General features: G+C 37.4%; 4 protein-coding genes and 1 long non-coding RNA gene across 19 annotated transcripts in view; 1 reads left to right on the top strand and 4 right to left on the bottom strand.

Annotated features, from left to right (window-relative positions):
* The window catches only part of LOC116176900 (actin-binding LIM protein 3), a 31,660-nt gene extending 25,782 nt beyond the window's left edge, over nt 1-5,878 (bottom strand). For 9 of the 13 annotated variants that reach the window (XM_031495729.1, XM_031495724.1, XM_031495722.1 and 6 more), the window contains exon 1: nt 5,702-5,877. In XM_031495729.1, coding sequence (XP_031351589.1) covers nt 5,702-5,705 — 4 coding nt within the window. In that variant the 5' untranslated portion in view covers nt 5,706-5,877. Of the gene's footprint in view, nt 1-1,304; nt 1,372-5,701 lie in introns of those variants that run through there. The other 4 variants (XM_031495728.1, XM_031495730.1, XM_031495723.1 and 1 more) reach the window with 3 other exon arrangements.
* Nucleotides 5,879-8,417: 2,539 nt separating this feature from the next.
* LOC116176904 lies at nt 8,418-12,890 on the top strand. The gene is made up of 4 exons (XM_031495740.1): nt 8,418-8,561; nt 8,610-8,763; nt 12,417-12,743; nt 12,793-12,890. The coding sequence occupies exons 1-4, from the start codon at nt 8,506-8,508 to the stop codon at nt 12,820-12,822; spliced, it is 567 nt and encodes a 188-aa protein (XP_031351600.1). The 5' UTR covers nt 8,418-8,505; the 3' UTR covers nt 12,823-12,890.
* LOC116176905 lies at nt 8,806-9,660 on the bottom strand. Its single transcript, XR_004146551.1, has 2 exons — nt 8,948-9,660; nt 8,806-8,898 (listed from the first exon to the last, which is right to left on the bottom strand). It is a non-coding gene; the product is annotated as an uncharacterized LOC116176905 (long non-coding RNA).
* LOC116176902 (HMG box-containing protein 4) lies at nt 12,863-17,860 on the bottom strand. 3 transcript variants are annotated; one of them, XM_031495737.1, is made up of 6 exons: nt 17,725-17,860; nt 13,974-14,179; nt 13,648-13,927; nt 13,493-13,597; nt 13,131-13,408; nt 12,863-13,078 (listed from the first exon to the last, which is right to left on the bottom strand). In XM_031495737.1, exons 1-6 carry the CDS (start codon nt 17,759-17,761, stop codon nt 12,905-12,907), a joined length of 1,080 nt encoding a protein of 359 aa, XP_031351597.1. In that variant the 5' UTR covers nt 17,762-17,860; the 3' UTR covers nt 12,863-12,904. The 3 variants fall into 3 exon arrangements, with proteins under 3 accessions (XP_031351597.1, XP_031351598.1, XP_031351596.1); XM_031495738.1 differs by lacking the exon at nt 13,493-13,597; XM_031495736.1 differs by having other exon boundaries at nt 13,131-13,597.
* On the bottom strand, nt 16,529-17,692 carry LOC116176903 (U3 small nucleolar ribonucleoprotein protein IMP4). Its single transcript, XM_031495739.1, has one exon. It carries the CDS (start codon nt 17,531-17,533, stop codon nt 16,607-16,609), a length of 927 nt encoding a protein of 308 aa, XP_031351599.1. The 5' UTR covers nt 17,534-17,692; the 3' UTR covers nt 16,529-16,606.
* Nucleotides 17,861-18,884: the final 1,024 nt, after the last annotated feature.

Genomic DNA, 18,884 nt, shown 5'->3' on the forward strand with positions numbered 1-18,884 from the left:
ATAGCGAAATAAAACAGTAGTAGTTCCATTTGAAAAAGAATAGTTATAGCAGTTTGAACAAATGGCATTGAAACAAGTAAAAATATGCAGGATGTTCTATTTAAAAAGATCAGTTATTTATTGACATCGTAAAAATGGGACACCCTGTACATGCAAAAATAATTTCTGTAGATCCGCAACCACCAATATTTTTTACCAGGTATCAGCTATGTAGGAAAAACCGACGCATTGTTGCAGGACCCTGTATACTATGTATAATACTATAACATTACATCAACATTTTTTTGGCTCTTTCAAAACTGGGAAATTTTATAAGTTGTAATTTTTTGCTCTTCTGTTTCAATAGATTGCCGACCCCTGCACTAGGGTACAAATTCTAATAATGTGCGTACAAATTAGACTTTAAGTAATTAGTTCTAAAGTATAAACACATTAATTTCAACTTAGTTTGAAGGCAACAATTTGAAGCCGAAAAGTAGCTTCCATATTCAGGAAGATTTTAAGATCAAAGGCGTAAAAAATTTCTGATGGTTGTTGAACCAACTGGTATATTTTTATAATTTCATCAGGGAAAAAGTCGTATGAATTGTTTCTCACAAGTTTCTGTTGTACCTACATACTAATTACTTGTTGAAAGTTCAACGCGTCATGCAATTTCAATAGAGCCTCGGCGATAGAGCTAGCAGAAATCTAAAATCTCCCATTATAATAGATGGTGACATAAACATGGGTGTTCCCAAAACATCGTAAACAAATCATGTGAAGCACCAATGACAATGTGGTCAATGTGCCTATAGGAATGTATACGTTATTATTAAAAAATTAGAGTTGTAATACACAAAACCGTTAAAATCAATGCTCTAATTTGCAAAAACTGTCCGGAAATTGCGGTTTCCTTGGGTTCGGTTTCCTCCTACGAAATCTATGCCTTTACACCGACCACAAAACACTCCTCAATTCTTTAACAACTTCAAGAAAACATAACATGGTTTACTTTTATGCTAATTTTTTCAACTACAAAAAAAAATCCACAAGACCGGAACGAAACGTCTACTACTTTATCGTCCCGGTAATTGAAATAAATTAAACCGTAGTTCCGTTCAAGGCAGGAAACGCTCTAAAATTGCTTCATTTTATCCAAATTTGAGATTTAAATAGCCAACTAAAAATTATGTCACAGAAAACATTTTTACGTAAGCAAAATAAATTGGGGTAATTTCCAACTGAGCTTCAATAATGACTGCAATTTAAAACAGATCCAAACGAGCACCAAATCACAAACACGATACTGTCACAAAACTTACAACGCAAACACTCCTCTCAAGCTGGAAATGTACGTATGACTAACCAGTTTATGCTACAATCACTTACGAAATACCGACCAAAAAGAGCGGGAGGGGGTGGGGGATGGTGAATGTAATTTACATTGTCAAATGTCTGACCGTTCATTGCACGCGCAATGTAATTTTAGATTATTTTAAAAAGGCCCCCCAGGTGTACACGGACTTTGCTAAAATTCAGCGTATGAATCATCGAAATTTTGGATGGGGGCGACCCCGAAGGTACTAATTATGCGTTAAAATCGAAAGTTGGATATTTAAATAAATATAGAGATAGAAAAACATAATTATCTATGTCAGTGGTGTTAACCTTGATTTGTTTACAATGCGCCAACATATTACACTAACGTCGAGTGACATATTAAAAAAAGGTTACATAATCTCGGCGAATTTTTCATATATTTTCACCCAATATCGTTATGTAAAGGTCGACGGTAATTACTTGTTTTTGATTTAGCCAGGGTTAGAAAAGCATTCAAAATCGATTTTGATCACTTCCCCAATTCTGGAACATTGGTTGATCAGGTCTTAGGAGTGCCACAAGGATCTATTTAGGGCTACTTTCTTACTCCTTTTAGAATAAGAATCTACTAATTTTTTTCGTCACCCCGGTATACCTGACGTGAACTTTTAAAATATTATATAATAAGAAATATCCAGGGGATGTCCAAAAATGAACTGGATCCGCAGATTTAATGATCAGATTGCGTGATAGCGTTTTATTTAACATCTGCTATTCTTCTTCAATTGGCAGGAAACACACATGGCGCAAAGCAACGAAAAGGAGTCGTTTTGTTTACTAGCCTAGTAAATTTAGAGTCTGGTGTAATTTGGGCAAACCGAGTGTGATTTAAAATTGTGAAATTTGTGAAAATAAATACAATTAAAAATATACGTTATTAATTGCAACAAGGATGAAGGCAGAGAAATTCTCTACAATCTTGTACAGGGACACTTTTATAGGGTGTCTTTATAAATGTTGGTGCTATCAAGAAAGTAATATAGGTGTCATGTGCTCTTTTTGGGTAAACCTTAAATGGTAAAATCAAAATTTGAAAATATTCGCTCGCTTGAAAGATACGGCGGAAAATCAAAAAATTGCCCACTGCAAATTTGTGTACACTAACATTCTAAAAAAATTAAGAAATTCGTGTGCATTTACGTTCGGAAAAAATGCTAGAAACTTCAAGGAAGTTCTACAAAAATTCTAAAAAAAATCTAGAACATTCTGACAAATGCTAGTAGTGTACACCAAAATTCTACAGCAATTTTCCCCTTAGGGTAAAACCACATAAAATTTGTGTACACAAACATTTTAAAATAAATTCCTAAACATTCTAGATAATTCCAGAAAATTCTAAAAATTGTATAAAATAATAATTGTGTGTGCGTTTGCGTTCGGAAAAAAATTCTAGAAAACTACAAAATGCTAGTAATGTAGACACCAAAATTCTAGTGATTTTTCCCTCGATCGGAACATGGAACACCCTGTATATATTCTAAAAATATAGCATATTAAATTCCCTTATCACAAATATAACACTAAATAAATTCACTATTGGTGCAAATATTCGCAAGATACAAAAAAAATTTTTAAAAATTCAATTTTCAATTTTTTTGTATTTTTTTAAATCATGTGATACCTTTTTTCAATTTTTTAAATTCCCTTCTGAATCTGTTTCCCTAATGTGCAATATTTTTTCAAAAGAGAAAGTAATATGCTATCTTTTTAATTCAAATATACAGGGTGTTTCATTTAAACAATAAATGTTATTTTTCAAAAATTTCAAACACGTTTTTTTAGTCACAGAAAGAGGCAACTTTCTCCCTATTTAATTTCAATTGTATTTTTCACCGTTACGAAGATCCCAATGGTGAGCAACGAATTTGAACCACCCTGTGTACGTGGTCAAGTAAAAAATGTATCGGACCTATCCCAGTTTGTAAATGGAACATCCTGTATATTTTATTCTAAAGAGATAGCATATTAAATTCCCTTATCAGCAATGTAACACTAAAAAAAATCACTACCTATTGATTCATAAGATGTTCAAAAACATGTTTTTAAATTCTTTTTTAACCTTTTTGAATCTTTTTTAAGGTGCCATATTTTGGAAAAGAATTTAATATACTAGGTATCTTTTTAATTCAAACATATAAGGTGTTCCTCTTAAATAAAAACAAGGATAAGTCCGATAATTTATTTACTTGACCCCGTGCTCATTTTGAAAACGGCAGATTATTCAACAATTATGTATATAAAGCAGAAACTTTTGCAATAGACATTTTTCAGTATCTCTTTTAACTAATAAAACATAGGGTCATTCAGAAATGGACATCTTTTAAATCCCCGAGAGAATATTTTCAAATTTTGATTTTACCATTTTAAGTTTGACCAAAACAAACGCATGGTGCCTATGATACTTTCTTGAGAGCACTAACAATTGCGGCATAGCTTCCTATTGCGCAAGTCAATGTTTATTTCATAATTCAATATGATAATGTGTGTTTTCTATGATACAATGAAATGCTCGTGTGGTAACGAAGCACCCGTCTTCGGATATGGCACTTACCAGCTTTAATGAACACCCGGTACACTGACGAACTCAATCAGAACTCCATAAGTGTCGAAAATCGGACACCATCTACGTACATAACCGTAACAGTGGGCAGAGGCATAACTTTTACACTCAGTTCTTGGTATATTCAGAGTTAAGTTTTATTTTCCCTTTATAAGTACCCTCCTCCCACACTCAGTTTTCGAAATATTCTGGAAAAGTTTTGAAATTACCAGTGCATGTCTCGTCCAAACGTTACGTTGACCTTGAGACCGCGCATGCGCCAAATTCAAGGTCATTCGATTCAGTTCTGTTTGTCTACGGAAACAGGTCGGTTGTACGAAACCGATTCGGTTAAACGGACGTTTTTCCATCTAACTCGTACACGTTATAAGATGTGCGCATGCGCAGAATTAATTTTTTTTGTTTTTTGTACGTGTGGATATGTTTTACTGAAATTTTAATCGTGTGTGCAGTTTATGAATCTCGCAACAAAAAGGTCCTTAATATCGTGCGGTTTATTTTTCAAGATTGCATGTCGTATTGTTTGGATTGGCTGCGGAAAGCCTCGTTGTCAAAAACGCGATTGAGTTTGAGGGCCCTGGAGTCATGGATTGCCTGTCGGTTCATCCCTTTTTCTCCCAAAATGGATTACTATCCTAATCTAAGCCGGTAAATCATTTACCATAATATACACAACGCCTATGTCTCCCGAAAGACCCGAGTGGAAGACCAAATACCTTACTACTAAATTATCGACTTGTTATGTCTGCACTGCAGGACTGCAGCAGCACAAGAAAATGCATAACGAGTAAAAAAAATTGATGTTTTGTAGTTGAGCAGTGGAAAGGAAACAGTCAGCAATGCAAAGAGAGTTTGTTTATGTCTGGGCAACTTAAAGTTCAAGTTTTCAATGCAAATGTAGCTGTTTCCAACAGCGTAATAAAAACACAAATATTTATTATACTCAATGATGTAATCACGTGTCATTTCTATTTTTACAATATGGCAATTAGATGGTCAGCAAGGAGTGATGACTTTATTTTGTAAGCAGGCGGCGGTGTACGGTTAAACAAATTATTCTTTTAGTTACAGGTAACCGCTTTGACCTCAATGATTTTTCATCTACCTTTTCATACCTTTCATGCAAAGGTCCTTCAACCAGGAAGACGGGGGAAGTATAAAGGAAAGCGCGATTAAAGGTCATCGAGAGAGCGATCTCCGAAGAAAGTGAAACCGGCGAAGACGGTGATCGCTCTCCATAAAATCTGACATCGATTACGTCAGGTAGGGGTGATGTAAGATTGGATATCCTGTCCTTCCCTAACAGGTGGGGCATTGACCCTTTTTTCCCCGCTGACCATTCTACACCCATGAATGATTTTCGGACCCACCTGCACGTAAAAATAACCTAATAAAATTAATTGTCTGTCGCATAATACGCACAAATAAAGGTCATATTGTTGCAAACGGGTCAAGGTTTCGACAATGCAAAAATTAACTAATAACGTCTAAAAATAATCGAAAGGGGGACTCCCATCAAACCCCTCAAATTCATTACATTTAACTGCAACCCACATTAAGTTACTAGGGTTACCCACACCTAATTAATACTGTACAAATGGGGATGAAACAGGAAAAAAAGAGGTAGGTACAAACCTACGTAGCTAAAGTTGACAATCTTAAGCACGAAAGTAAACGTTAAGATTAGATATCGTGCATAAAAAATGGTTATTTCGAAATTTTGCAAGTAATTTAAGGCAACTGTATAAGATAGGAGAGCCGAACACCGGTTAAACTTACCCATTTTTGAATGAAAACTAACGGAAGCGGCCGCAAAAAGTAATCCGTAACATTCAGAACACTAATCCTTGGAAATATCACGTTAATTCTCAATTTGTAAAACTACACAATTAAAATTTGTTAACAATTTTCAGTACAGGTACGGTTCGGGCGAGCCCACATTTAACACTAAATTTTACACCAGAGGGCGGTAGATGATTTGATATAAACCAGTGGCGCGCGTTGCGTGAAATACTCGTCTATTACGTAACTGGCGCTTTTCTGTTCAATGGAATAACCGGTTCGACGTTATGTAATGATTATCGTATCTAGTTTATATTTTTCATTTTAATTATGTGACAGGCAGGCTGACAAGAATGGAGCCGTGCAGTGCTACACTTATCAATATCACCCATTATCAATTCGCTTTCACCTCCCGCCTCCGTTAATTTGATAAAAATTTTTAAGTGAAAGCGTTGCACTGCATATATTTAAGCTAATTGGGACACTGTGAAAAAAGTAAAACATTTATACAGCGTGTTTTCAAAAAACCTAGCCAGTATGAAAATCACAGTCATCAATCAGAAATCAGAGCCAGCTTAAAACTGTTTTTTACATAAATATTAAACAAAAAAAATTCCTATTACAGATGGGATTTCAATTGGCTGAAATCAAACGTTCTGCTATTGTATTGTATACATATATACACTGGTTCTGCCATGTGAAGATCTTCATAATTAATAGATAAAATGATTAAATAATATACCTACGGTTAATTATTGTCATAAAGTATAACACCCTAATATCACCAAGAAAATAGTATGCTTTAGAAAACAGGAATGAAAAAAACCCACGAAAAGAAAACCACCAAAAAAAAACCTGGAATAAAAACCCCTGTGAAAAAAACTGAAATATTATGCGAGAGCTAAAGTTGCAGATTTTTACTGAAACTGGAATAAAAAAACAGAACAGAGATAGGATACTCTCAGGGGCGGACTGGCCCGGGGGGGGGGGCGATTGCCACCTGGCCTGTACGTCATAATGGCCCGTTGGAAATTTATAAGTATGTGCTGTATTTAGTTTCTTGCACTATTAATAAATTATTAACACGTTTCTCTAATTGGGGATGATGTTAGGTTGTTAAAAAATTAAAAAATTCTGTTTTAATTGTATAAGTGTTTTACAATCAATTTATCATTTTTTGTCGTAGCATGAAAGTGCTGAAATACAATGATAGGCGACGCACCTCGTTTGGATTGTATATTTTGTTACTTTTAATTATCAGCTGCAATTTAAAAAAAAAACTGTATTGTAATTGATTTCCGAAAAAGGAGTACCTTAAAATGAAGCAAAAAATGTTTTTGTGGTGTACCGCAGAGCTACCCCCCCGCCACCTTCATTACTACACTAATACTTTAATGGCCCGTAACCTATGCAATTCCACCTGGCCCGCCCCTGACTAGAAACCAATTTCGAAAGAAAATTCAAAGGGCTGTAACTTTTGAACTAGAAGCCCAATCTTGGAACTGTTTGAAATTATGGATTCTACAGGCCACATTCTATAAGAAAATTTTTTTCCGGGTCGATCTGAGACAATTTTTTTTTCGGGCTCAAAAAAAGGCAGTGTATAACCTTCCTTTTTTACCAAAAATCGACTGCACCAAAATTTCTCGGGAAAACACTTTTTCTTATTAATTTTGGTGCGTAGAATCCAAAACAATTCGTACTTTTTCGATCAGACTTCTCAATCAAAAGTTATAGACTAGAAACCAATTTCGAAAAAAAATTCAAAGGGCTGTAACTTTTGAACTAGTAGCCCAATCTTGGAACTGTTTGAAATTATGGATTCTACAGGCCACATTCTATAAGAAAATTTTTTTCCGGGTCGATCTGAGACAATTTTTTTTTCGGGGCTCAAAAAAAGGCAGTGTATAACCTTCCTTTTTTACCAAAAATCGACTGCACCAAAATTTCTCGGGAAAACACTTTTTCTTATTAATTTTGGTGCGTAGAATCCAAAACAATTCGTACTTTTTCGATTAGACTTCTCAATCAAAAGTTATAGACTAGAAACCAATTTCGAAAGAAAATTCAAAGGGCTGTAACTTTTGAACTAGTAGCCCAATCTTGGAACTGTTTGAAATTATGGATTCTACAGGCCACATTCTATAAGAAAATTTTTTTTCCGGGTCGATCTGAGACAATTTTTTTTTCGGGGCTCAAAAAAAGGCAGTGTATAACCTTCCTTTTTTACCAAAAATCGACTGCACCAAAATTTCTCGGGAAAACACTTTTTCTTATTAATTTGGGTGCGTAGAATCCAAAACAATTCGTACTTTTTCGATCAGACGTCTCAATCAAAAGTTATGGACTAGAATTACCAAATTTTCACAATTCACAGTCAAAATAAGTAATTATATAAAATCCTAAACTATACCATACCACTGCGTGAATGCTAGTTAAACCTATAATAGTATTGGGATTTTTACCAAGTCTCTTCCTTTTTGGAATTAATCAACCTAAATTTTGTTGGTGTAATTTTTTTATCGACAGCTACCTTTTGATACATCTTAATAATCAAAACCCACACAATCGGATGGGTTTAGCCCACTAAATTAACAAATCGGTGACTATACCAATTGGTGTGGCCCATATAAGTCTCTCCGCAAAAATTATCCATTGAAAATCTAGTGGCTGAATAATTTTAAATACAGGCCTACTTATCTATCAAATCTCCACTTATTTATTCCTTACGACATTTCAATCAGAAACATTATATTTGAAGTTTGATATGTCAACGAGATAGAGAAATTCTAAGTAGAAAAATGGCCACACTTTTAAACCAATTGAAAGGTATTGTCAATCAGATTGATGATAGGGGGTAAGATAAAGGATGCGCACATATAAAAGAGTATCAAAGAAATTGTAGGTGTTGTTCGACCCGTTGTCCCCAGATGTCGTCCCCATCTTTCCCTTTTCTGCAGGTCTGTATGTTAGATCCGCCATGCGCGGTTGTGCCAACCGAGCCGAAATACGTTAAGCCCCTGCAAATGCCGGCACCGGCCTCGGCCTGTTCCAATGAGGTAAAATTTTTTGTATTTTCAAAATAGAAATAAGCATCTCTATTACTTCAGTATGAAAATTTATTAGGAATTTTTATTTCAAAACACAATTACAATGATAGATTCTCTTAGACTATTGACACGCATCCTGTGATTCTGAAAACAATTTGTAAATGATTGTAAAGTTCCCACACAAATTACTTACGTTTAGGGCTATCGACCCACAGAGGACATGGAACATAACACGGCCCAGCACAAGGGGTGCATGTGAACGGTGGAGGTTTTACAGGAAAACAATATGGTATTTGATACGCAGGTACTCCGCAAGGTGTTAGCGGTGGCGTGAAAGGTTTTATATGAGGGCAGCCGCAGCAATTAGGCATATTTATAATTTTGGTCGATGCACTAGAAAATTTTTGACTGAAGTTTTACAAAATTTTTGCTTGCCTGTTTTATTAGCCTAACGTTGCTAGGTTACACGCTTTGACTCATATACATCTTGATTGGTATACCTATACTTGCTTTCAGTTCAAAAAGCGAATTCTGTATTCCAGTACCGATGTAACTTAGGTTCATGGAGTTGAGCCTAGTGTGGTCGGTCTGCAGATCAACCCGTGATTTGCTTTGTTTTATCAAACATCTCATTACTCAGCACTGTATGATAATGTACTATAATTTTATTTTTTCAATATGGTACTATTTTTCAAGGAACATGATTTTCCTGTACCTGATTTTTAATATAACTAGACAGATTACTATAACAATGAAGAACCAGGTTGTTAGTCCAGGCCCCAGAGCTCAAAACAGGGGTCCACCTTGCAAATTTCTGAGACAAAGAACCAAGATGCAGGGTTTATGTTTTTTGGGTCGCTGAATCCGAATTTGACATTTGCACAAAAAACCGCATGACGCGGGAGCCGCCATCTTGGAAAAATGGCGGAAAATCGGCAGTTTTTCCACAAAACCCCAAATAACTCATTTGGTATCGGTTTTTTGGCGAAAAAAAGTAATAAATTAAAGTACATAAAATTTCCTTTGGGATGAGCTCTTGTTGATGAAAATCGGATAAAAACTAACGCCACTACAGTGCGACGAAATTCGGCCCAAAAATGAAGATTTCGCAATTTTCAATATTTCGCGCGCAAAAAACGGAACTGACGTGTTTCACAAGCAGTAAGCTCTCCGAACTCCAGGAGCTTTTGAAGAACATCCAATTACCTTTAAAATAAGCCCAAAGTTTGTTTAAATCGGACGAAAATTGATATCGCAACATCGTCTCAAAGTTTTTTCGATAACATCGAAAATTTGCTGAATTTTGCAGTCCTCCACTTTAATCGCCCGAACCTACTTCTTTCGCCGAAATTAGCGCATTCACGCTGAAATGAGTATCAAGATCATGCCTAAGTTTTAAAATTTTTATTCACAATTTACAACACGATTTCTGCATTGAATGATTCAAAACGCCTTACTCACTAAAACCCCCGCCGCTCAGGTTGAGTCGATTTTGATTAAGTTGATCTGTGTATTTTAAGAACTGTACAAAAAATGTATACAGTAGGACCGTAGATTACCAACGAGGATGTCAACTTTGAATGTGCTCGTAGAAAAAATGCAAGAAAAGATCAACTATACGGGTGGAAGCAAGGAATTGTTGAAACTTTTTGATATTTTTTGGTATAAAAAGTATCATGATAAACGTAGGTTGTTAATGGAAGAAGTGACATCGTAGCATGGCGTTCTCGGTACCTATTTAAGAAACTTAAGAGACCTGTTATATACTTGGATGAGACCTATATCCACCCATCGTATGGAGTGAGTAAATGCTGGCAATCCGATGAAGTATTGGGAGTTTATCAATCCAATAGGGATCGTCAGAGGTACATCATATAGATCATGCTGGTGGTCGTTCTGGTTTTGTAGAGGATGGTTTGTTGTTGGTCAAGTAAGGATAGTGATTGAGAAAAGTTAATAATACGAACAAGGGTTGTCAACCTCTGTACTGTCCCTGTTCGATTCTTTTTTCTAAACTTGGACTGTTGTGTCTTTTCGCTTTTTGCTGGGATTTATAAGGGTTTCTATTCCGCGCTGAAGCACTACACTTACACCATTATTTAAGTCTTTCTCACAAATGAAACACTTTTTTATGGTTTCTGGTTCCATATTGAACGCTCAATCACCGAAAACCGAGCCGAAAACGCACTGGAAAAAAGGAAGAACATAACTAATGGCCATTATGCACCGACAAATTTAAGCTGAGCTTATAGCTTAAGCGTTGCTTAAAATCCATGACAACGATTATTGAGACAATGGTTGTTATGGATTTTGAAGCTACCCTTAAGCTAAGTTTAGCTTAAATTTTTCGGTGCAAACGGCCGTAGTATTCCAACAGCTGGACAGCAGGACGTTATGTTCTATCAACAGGAAAATCCGACAGCAAAATTTGACGGGAATACGCGAAAAACAAACGATTTGTTGGCAACATTCCAAAACCACGTATCCTGGTTGAACTGTTCGATGGAGATACATGGGCCCATATGAATAAAAGGAAGCATATATGCTTATACTTGAAAAATTTAAAGTAAATACTCGTAAGAGCCCCTTCAAACTGCGCTGCGTCTCGTCCCGCTGCTCAACAGCGCTGCTAAGTCGCCAAGTGTGAAGGGGCTCTTACGAGTATTTCCTTGAATTTTGCAAGTCTAAGCATTTGCTCCCTTTTATTCATATGGGCCATGGTTTTGAAATGTAGCAAAAAAGTGGGTTCTCTTTTATGAAATGCCCAATTATGCATTTGAATAACGAATGCCGAGTTTCTGACGAAACAGCCAATAAGGATATAAAAAATCAAAAAACCACACTAAAAGAAGCAATCTTACGTCATTGATTGCTAAAATTATGGATTCAATTGGGTGTTCTTTAAAAGCTCCTCACATTCAGAGAGCTTACTGCTCGTGAATAACGTCAGTTCCGTTTTATGCGCGCGAAATTTTGAAAATTGCGAAACGTCATTTTTGGGCCGAATTTCGTCGCACTGTAATGGCGTTAGTTTTTATCCGATTTTCATGAACAAAGGCTCATCTCAAAGGAAATTTTATGTACTTATTAATTTATTACTGATGTTTCTTCGCCAAAAAACCGATACCAAATGAGTTATTTCGCGTTTTGTGGAAAAAAACGCCGATTTTCCGCCATTTTTCCAAGATGGCGGCTCCCGCGTCATCCGGATTTTTGTGCAAATGTCAAATTCGGATTCAGCGACCCAAAAAACATAAACCCTGCATCATGGTTCTTTGTCTCAGAAATTTGCAAGGTCAAATCCTCTGGGGCTTGGACTATGTTCCATTTTTCCGAAATTTTATTACAAATACTAAAATTGGTGCAGCTTTCATTTAATAAAAAAATGTAATGCAAGAATCATTCTTCTCGCAATGGTTTGGAAAATGTAATCAAACCTGATTTATTTCATTAAACCCGCCTTCACTTATTGGACTACTCTTCCCTCTGCGTAAATTTTAAACCTGAATTTAATTTGCATGAAAGTAAGTCAATGGTAGAGATCTGTAAATTCCTGCTCACCAGTCAAAGTAGTATGATCCAAAATAGCTTGTCATTTTCATGATAACATTCTCAAGGTGATTTGGAGTAACAGCGGAGAAATAATGTCATCTCTTTTTTAGGTGTACGATAATGAAGTAGAAGGCTTAAGAACTCGTGCTTATAATTTCTATAACAATTATAATATTGACTATCACAAAACAGGGCACGAATTCGATTACAAACCATCAAAAAAAAGAAACCTGCCGTACAATGCGACAACCGTAGGAGGCACATTTCCAAACTGTCCAGAAGACCTACAAAAAAATCGTACCAATCGCAAAATGGCATGCCCAACCGGTTTTAAACCCTGTCAAATGCAACTATCTCCTCCTCCTCAATGTCATCCATTGGGTACTTGGTGTGCTTCCATAAGACCGTGTTCACCGAAAGCAAGACACCGTGCACGTGTAAGTTTACTGTTACACAGGTTAAACGACACAAAAGTTTGATTTTTAGGAATGTGGTACGGCCAAACAGAAGTACTAGTGGTTAGTAGTCGCAGTGTAATTTAAATCATACAATAAAGCGAAATTAATTATTTATTTTAAATAATATTAATGTTTATAATTTACAATCCGGGCATGATAAAAGCTACATTATCCAAAATCGTAGCAAGTTGTTCAGTAGTGCAGCTGCTCCCTTGTAACTCGGGCACCTGTTGAGTTAGACAAAGCAATGGACCAAGGGCACATAACAGAGAGTCAAGAAGCACAGATAAACTACCAGATACCGCAATTTGTCCCTAAAACTGTTAAGTAAGCGAAACAAGTACAAAAGGCGTGTGTGAAACATACCTCATGCTCCTTAAGTCGTTCGCCTATAATCGTCAAGCTTTCGCCTAGAAGCTTCAAATGCGCGGCGACATCGATTGGTTTTATCCCGGTAGACTTGAAGATTAAGTTGGACTCCCTCCCTCGTGGACTGGGCGGCGAGTTATTTATGTTTCCAAGTGACGGCAGCTCCAGCTGGAATGTGGACGACGGACTCTGGACCGCTCCGGCACCCCCGCCTTTTTTGTTAATGAACTTATTTCCGCTCTTGCCTGTGCTTTTGAATTTTGGATCTTGCTGTTCTGCAATAGGTTTTGAATTGAGTCGTCGTGCTCGACGCCGCCAGGTAAACTTTTCAGTAGAGGGCACTGTCGCCCAAAGTTCACCTAAACGTTTAGATATTTGCGAGAAATCCATTGAAGGATTAGATTTTAAAAGATCGGCACGAACATCGCGTGCCCATAACATGTACGCTGTAAATCGTGTTTTGCCTACAGATAAAGTCCGATAACAAACTTAAGCGTTAACTTGTAACAGAAACCTTTATCTTTCCTTTGGGCCTTTGCGCGTCCGACGATTTTTCCATCCTTAATCACCAGCCGCTTCTTCGCGGACTTCTCCGCCATGTACAGACTTTGGTTTCCTAAGTTATCTGCGTCGGGATCCAGCCTACGAAAACCTGCGGGTTCAGGCGAGTCCTCGTAATCGGTCTCCGATCCCATGCTATCTTCGGAAGATTCCGGTTGATTGCCATCGTCGTACGTTTCGCTGTCGAACTCTGATCCACTACCATGTGGATCCATATCGTCGTACGGATATTCCTAGACAAAGTGTTTCAAACTGAGCAAGCAGAGTAAGCCACTTTACCTCTTCGGATTTTTGCGGCGAAGGAAATGGTTTAACATCTCTGTTCGATCGCGGCGAGAGTAAATCGAATTGATCGGAATGCTTACGTGGCGCTGCGTTTTGACGTTTGTAATTTCTGTCTATTTCATCGGGGGATTCAAAGTCCATTAATTTCGATGATTTTTTACGAACTCTACCGCTTCTAGAGACACCAGTCACCTCCAAATCTGTAAAAACACAGAAATACAACTTGAATTTGTTTGGGTGTGGAATGGCGGGGTGAGACACATTTAAAAAAGAGACGGTCACCCTTTCTCTACTATAGCGTTGGAACTGCCATGGGGAGCAGGACGGATTAGCCGAACATTGGGACCTATAGTCTAGCCTGTGTGCGCTCCCCGTCCCCCAGCAAAGCACAATGGGGGTTTACAGTATAGTTGAATTCCGCAGTTCTAATTTAATAAGCGTGTACCTGAAACCATAAAACATTTTTTTGGACAGTAAAAGTTTATTTAAAAATAGAGGCTGATTAGCAAAAAAATAATGAACATGTGCGGTTTTAAAGGTTTATTCAAAACGATATGATTGTGGCGGGCTCTGTGACGTAATAAGCCCGACCAATCAGCTCCTAGAACCATTCAGATGACATAACGACTTGGCAATATTGCAGGAGAATGGCATTTATAACTTGCGTCATCTGTCACAGGCACTTGTCACTTTCGTGCTAGATGCAGTTAAACATCCCTCTCAAAACGTCAAATGTGACAAACGTCAGACCCTCGCGTAAGGTTGCCAGCTCACTTCTACGTGATTGGTTGTAGGTTTGTGACGTATTTAGTCTGAAGCGTTTCAAATTCGGACTAAAAACACAGCTTTTCAATCATTTATTTTGGGTTTATTTTACTCGCAAATAAAAATTGAGGACACACGGGTCTTTTTATTTTTAATGTACTTTGTGGATCAGAAATAAAAAATGAAGGCGGGATGACCCCATTGTGCACCATTTGCTAACAAAAGTGTATTTCTTGTGAATCTTTTAAGAAACATTTTTTAAACATTTTTTCGCGACGTTATTTGAACAGATACAAAAAAAAACAACTTGCTTTATGGTCACTATTTAAGCTCTAGAAGGCAGCGTTGAGAGATTTTCACTACAACGTTTCGTTCCATGGAAATCCACATCAATTTTATTTTTTCCATGACCTGTAAAACATGTATATTGTATTTAGTAACATTTTTTATTACAAATACATCGATGTACCGCACACAAAAGAAAAAACAAAAGTTGGAACTTGTTGTTTTCAACAGGATGGTGTACCCACGCACACACCCCAATCGTGCGACAATATCTATCGGACATACACAATCAGGGATTCCTCTGCAACACTCCGTACCGTTTTATTTTGCTTTTGAATTAAGTTACCCGTATTCATTAGAACTGGCTTTTAGCTAGCAACTTTTGGCTACCGCTCTGTTAACTTCAATGTGAGCTTTTAGTTACTTTCTGTTTCATTAATTATTTTTACACTTTTCCGCCGCTTTGTGTTCTGTTGCTTTCATGCCCGCTAGGTGCGCATTTTACATTAAAATTCCCCATTACCTTGCCTATACAGTACCCCTCACCCGCACAGCACTGCTTGTGGAGGATCTACTGTATTAATCCCCGATCACAATCCATGGCTGATTGTGATTAAAACCAAATTCGTTCATTTATATTGACTCGCATAGTCAACAGGGCAACAGAGGGAATTATTGCCATAAGAAATACATTGTAAACTTCAAGACAAAAATTCAAGGTTGACTCCCAAATGAAATACTAAGTATTTAGTATCACTGGTTTTGTAATTTTTGTCTCTATCGAGTGACGTAAAAATCCAATATGGCGTCCATTTAAAATAAGGAAGTTGATGTCAATATCTCGAAAACCGCCATTTTGAAAAAATTGTTTCTACACCCATTGAATTTATCCCATCAAATCTTGCCACTTTTACCTGAACCTTTTTTTGATAGCTCTCTTTGTTACTAAAATATTTGAACTTTTTAAAAATGACTATTTTCACTTTTTTCCAATTATCTACAAAACAATTAATTTTTTTCAATATATCGCATCGGAATTTCCATCAGCATCAAACCATAACTATGCCAATTTAACCGAATCTCTAAGTATAATAATAACAAAGATAGCCATGTTATCAACAGTTTCTTGGGAAGTTTAGGGTAAGTAGCAGACTGCAATAGGTTCACTATTGCTATTCTAGTATAAAAACAGTCACGTCAATCACGCAGATAGCCACCGCAAAACTTATCTTTTTCTTCACAAATATTACCTGTACAAAGGCGACGAGTTTTGCAGTGTTGGCCACACAAATTCATTACGAATCTGTAGGTATCTTTTGGTCTGGGTGTATTGGAATTGAGACTAGAATGCTTAGAGATTTTTGAAATTTCAACAGTAGGTTGTTTTTGGTCAATCCTAAAATTATTCCAATTTACTTTACTGTAGAATATGACAAAATCGGTTTGATCCAATATTACTAGCTTGAAAATTGTATAACCAACATGAATATGTAGAAACAAAAGTTTTAAACACACTGTATACAATAAAAAATAATTATACAAAAATTCTTTAATCATTTATAACAATTACTGTACAATTACTCTTCTTCTTTCCAACCATCATCGTCACTTAAAAATCTACGTTTATGTGCCGTGTTCATATAAGGTCTCAAAGCCCATTCCGTATCAGCGGCCTCCGTGGCATCAATTGTACCTAATTTAATTTCGTACAATTTTAACTGAAACCTAGGCCCGACTTCGCTCAATTCCACCTGTCTATCAACAGTTTTGAATGTGTGCTGCCGAAAACTGATGTAATCATCGTGATTCGCGAATGTAATCACTCGTTTGGCATCCTCCTTAGGAACAGGGTACAAATATTTTAGTATCGACATTACTCGTTCGCCCAACTGTGTCTTGAAGTTGTGAAAAATTAGGTGAGGGTACTGCTCGGACATCGATCCGATATTGGGAATGTCGTGTCGCATGACAACATCAGACATGGTGAAGTATGCCGTTGGTCCGTATGGCAAGTGGCAGACGATCAAACCGTCCGGTTCACCTCTGTGCTCACTCACCATGATGAAATCGGTGACATCATTTGCACGACACGCGTGCATTAACTCCTTCATTTCGTAGTGGCCACGATTCATACGTTGCGCATTAGGAAATATTAGTCGCAGTTCTTTTACAAACATCTTCAATCGCGAGCTGGGATCACGAGACGTTGTAATGACAATTTTCGGATCTTCAACACCAGCATATCGATACTCGTCATCCTGAGAGTTGGCAAAAGCACCGCCGCTTTCCCCACCAATTGCCACTGCTGCTTGAGGTCCCGAATCCTCCCATTCCAATTTCCTTTGGTAACTTATTGCCGATTTCCTTAAATCGCCATGGATAGCAATGTTTTGATCTAAGCTTTTCTTTATTCGATCCTTCTTATCCTGTATACTTTTTTGTTTATCTTCTTGCGTTTTGCGATACAAATACTCGCGTCTTAACCGCGCTTGTCTTCGTAACATAATTTGCAGATTTGTTTAAATACTTTTAAAAACGACTGCAACTTAACCTCAATAACACACGTGAAAGAAGAAAACTGACAGACCGACAAACAATTGCTGCCATCTGGTAGTTCAAATCATTGTTAACATAATGGCAATTGAAATTATTCCTTTTTTACTTTATAATAAAAATAATAATTAAATAAACTTACCCTCCGCCTTTTGTTTTTTAAGCTGGAAATTGTCCATTATTTGCTTAATTTCACCAAAACATCAGCAAAAGGAAAAACGTAAACAGTAAATAAACACAACACAGCGCACCCTCAACTTGTCATGCGCGACTCGCGAGTTGCAGTCTTTTCGCCTTAACAACACAAAAATGCAACCCTCCAAACACCTCTCGACAATGTTTTGCATACACAGGGTCTTTAGGAGATTTAATTATATACCAGCAGTTGCTTTGAGATGTACTCAAGAACACCAGAGAATATTCTACGACTCCTTACCTTCTTCGTTGCCTTCTTATTAGATTTTTATTCACGTCTCCTTCGACGCTCTCGGTGCCACCTTCAAGCCTTCGATCTCGTTCATACCTATCTGCTCCTCCCGAAACCTTCTCGAAGCTTAAATAAATAAAGGCATTGTCTTGCCATTGTAGAAGGACCAGGGGGAGTATTGATAGAGGTTGACAGAAACCTCGAGAAGACTCTAAAGATAGGACTCCAATGTAGCGTATAAAATGTTCCAAGAAGGCAAAGCTCGAAACATCAAACAGGGTACAAAGGGGCATTGGAATGCTGGAAGAAAGCGTGGTTCACAAGTCTCTAAGGAGGCGTAACGACAAGAAGAGCCGAGGGAAACGTGAAGAGGCATGGGGTAAGGGAGGCGTTGATGCCCGATGTGGAGAAGGCTCGTAACAATGTGAAGAAGATTTGAAGAATGCGTAAAAATCGCTAAAGAAAGCTTGAGTTATAGGTTTCTAGAGGGCTTGAAAAGGTCTTGACTAAAGCGCGGGACAGGCATGAAGAAGATGTGAAGAAGATGCTATGAAGGTGTGAAAAAAAGCACGGAGACATCGAGCGGCTAAGAAAGGTTCACAAAAAGCATTGAGAAAGCTCGGACCAGCCGGAGGGAGCTGTCTATAGGGCACAGGCGCACGAAGAAGGCGAAATTAAGGCTGAAATGAGACGTGGAAAAACCGTCGATAGAAGCCTGAAGAGGGCTGAAGCATACTCAAAAATGCGTGAGCTAGTGACTGCAGAGATGAGTGTGGGGGAGAGGGTGTAAAAGGTTAGAAAGGAGAACAAAGAGGATTCTAAGGGAGTTAGCTGTAGGAGCCTGCCTCTGGGTCAGGAGGTTGGGTGACGGGGGT

This window comes from Photinus pyralis, unplaced genomic scaffold, assembly GCF_008802855.1.
Source record: "Photinus pyralis isolate 1611_PpyrPB1 unplaced genomic scaffold, Ppyr1.3 Ppyr1.4_LG7, whole genome shotgun sequence".
NCBI classification, from domain to species: Eukaryota; Metazoa; Arthropoda; class Insecta; order Coleoptera; family Lampyridae; genus Photinus; species Photinus pyralis.

Coding starts and splice junctions, on each gene's coding strand:
- LOC116176903 (XM_031495739.1), bottom strand. CDS start 17,533: ATGTTACGAAGACAAGCGCGGTTAAGACGCGAGTATTTGTATCGCAAA.
- LOC116176902 (XM_031495736.1), bottom strand. CDS start 17,761: ATGGACAATTTCCAGCTTAAAAAACAAAAGGCGGAGG. Junction 13,928..13,973: donor CGCCGCAAAAATCCGAAGAG/GTAAAGTGGCTT, acceptor CACTTTGTCTAG/GAATATCCGTACGACGATAT. Junction 13,598..13,647: donor GGCCCAAAGGAAAGATAAAG/GTTTCTGTTACA, acceptor CTTTATCTGTAG/GCAAAACACGATTTACAGCG.
- LOC116176904 (XM_031495740.1), top strand. CDS start 8,506: ATGGCCACACTTTTAAACCAATTGAAAGGTATTGTCAATCAGATTGAT. Junction 8,562..8,609: donor AATCAGATTGATGATAGGGG/GTAAGATAAAGG, acceptor AAGAAATTGTAG/GTGTTGTTCGACCCGTTGTC. Junction 12,744..12,792: donor AAGCAAGACACCGTGCACGT/GTAAGTTTACTG, acceptor TTTGATTTTTAG/GAATGTGGTACGGCCAAACA.